The sequence below is a fragment of the Manacus vitellinus genome, unplaced genomic scaffold (genome assembly GCF_001715985.3).
Source record: "Manacus vitellinus isolate BGI_N305 unplaced genomic scaffold, ASM171598v3 scaffold_86_pilon, whole genome shotgun sequence".
Taxonomy (NCBI): Eukaryota; Metazoa; Chordata; class Aves; order Passeriformes; family Pipridae; genus Manacus; species Manacus vitellinus.
Window position 1 is genome coordinate 279,291 of NW_021940851.1, and position 1,924 is coordinate 281,214.

The window sequence follows — 1,924 nt, forward strand, 5'->3', positions numbered from 1 at the left end:
TATATTTTATATATCCATATATATTTTATATGTTCATATAGGTACTCATATCAGAGATTCATATTATATATATTCATATATTTTATATATTCATCTAGGTATTCATATTAAATAAGCTATGTTATATATTTATAGATATTAATAAATTATATGTATTCATCTAGGTATTCATATTGTGTGAGATATCCATGATATATATATTCATCTATATTATATATATTCATATGTATATATATTATATCAGAGATTTGTATTATATGAGAGTTATTCACATCTATGCCAACTTTTAGAAAAGTTAACCAAGCCTTGCAGTTGCAAAATTATTCCAGAGATGCAAGCACACAGTTAGGAATCACTAAGAAAAATAAATTTTGCATTCTGGATGTTTTTTCCTAACAAACAGTTGAAGTTCAATATGTGACCTTGCTGTTGAAATTCTACCAGCAGCTTTAGGCAACAGTAATAATAAACAACATAATATTTGTACAACACACAGGACAACAAGGCCCTGATTTCTGGCTGAGGGAGACAACAAGCAAACTAAAGTAAATTAATTGGAGTTCATACCTTGAGTGGTGTCAACAGCACGAGAGGAACCTCTGGAACAACACAGCTGGTTAAAGGTCACTAAAACACCAAGGTCTGCCTACACACCAGATTGTGCATGAACTGAAGTGTCCACTTGGGGAGAATAATTCCTGTATTTATCTGTTCTGCACCACGATAAAACACTGAACTGGCCTCTTCAGACCTACCTGTGGGCTGTGTGTTTCACAGTCCATTGCTTGAACAGCAGCAGTGAAGTGCCCACCACTATGTCGATGCTGGTGCGTGGGGTCCGACCGTGCCCTCCCGCTGTTGCTCGTTCCGGAAGATCCACCTGGAAAACCAGAACGTGCCCCATTAACTAAAGAGGCACCAAATTTAAAGCTGCAAAACGGTGGCTGTGTGAAGATAACGTGACCTGCTCCAAGAGGAAAAGTAGGAGATGATCACTCACATTTTTGCTCAGCTAGTTTTTGGGTTTTGGTTGGGCTGGTGCCTGTTCCAGCTGATTGAAAGAATCGTTTCATGAGCGTGGTTAATGTATTGGGTTTTGAACAGGAGGAAAAGACAACATTTCATACAATCATGGAATACCCTGCTCAAATCTTCGTTCGCAAAGCCTAGCCATGATGATGATGATGATGGAATACCCTGGAAGGGATCATTCTGTCCATCTCCTGGCCCTGCCCAGCACACCCCAACAATCCCCCCTGTCCCTCAGAGCGTTGTCCAAACCCTCCTGGAGCTCTGGCAGCCTTGGGGCCGTGCCCACTGCCCTGGGGAGCCTGGTCAGTGCCCACCACCCTCTGGTGATTCATGGGCAAGATTTCCACCGGGAAATACAATTTATCCACCCGTCCATGCCAAAACCTCACCTGAGCTTGAAGATGTACTAGAGGTGGTTCCCGAAGACTGCGACTGCTCCATGGCAGGACTGGTGGACACGCTGTTACTCGTGTTTGTACCTTCATCCGCTGTTTTCTTGAAGAAACTGTGCTGCAGGGCATAGTAGGGCTGGATCCGTGTCTTGGGGTCATAGTCAAGCATCCTTAAGATGAGGTCTTTGAACTTCAAGTAGTCGGCTACAGTATGACCCGGTTCCCCAGCCCGGCGCCCGCCTGGTCCTCCTGTCTCAACTCCCAGGATGTTGTGAAGTTTGCGAGTCGCGGGGGGTTTGTATTCCTGGCGGGAAGTTGGGAATCGTTTGAGATCAAGGGGTGGGGTCAGCTTTGGGGGGGCACAGTTTAATTGTACAAGGAGGGGAAGTCAAAGCAAAGGAAGGAACTATTCAATGCTACAGAAGGTGTTACTTAAAGGACGAGATGGAGCAACAGTGAAATTCCATTTTGAGGAAGACAAGATGTAAAACAAAGTAACA

At 43.5% G+C, this 1,924-nt stretch overlaps 1 protein-coding gene across 1 annotated transcript in view; it reads right to left on the reverse strand.

The window, feature by feature from the left end:
* Positions 1–1,924, reverse strand: part of LOC103764340 (dual specificity tyrosine-phosphorylation-regulated kinase 1A) — a 45,040-nt gene that overhangs the window by 1,690 nt on the left and 41,426 nt on the right. Inside the window, exons 7-8 of the mRNA XM_029964945.1 lie at positions 1,422–1,773; positions 756–880 (exon numbers count right to left, since the gene is read on the reverse strand). Of these exons, the coding sequence (XP_029820805.1) occupies positions 756–880; positions 1,422–1,773 (477 nt within the window). The remainder of the gene's footprint in view (positions 1–755; positions 881–1,421; positions 1,774–1,924) is intronic.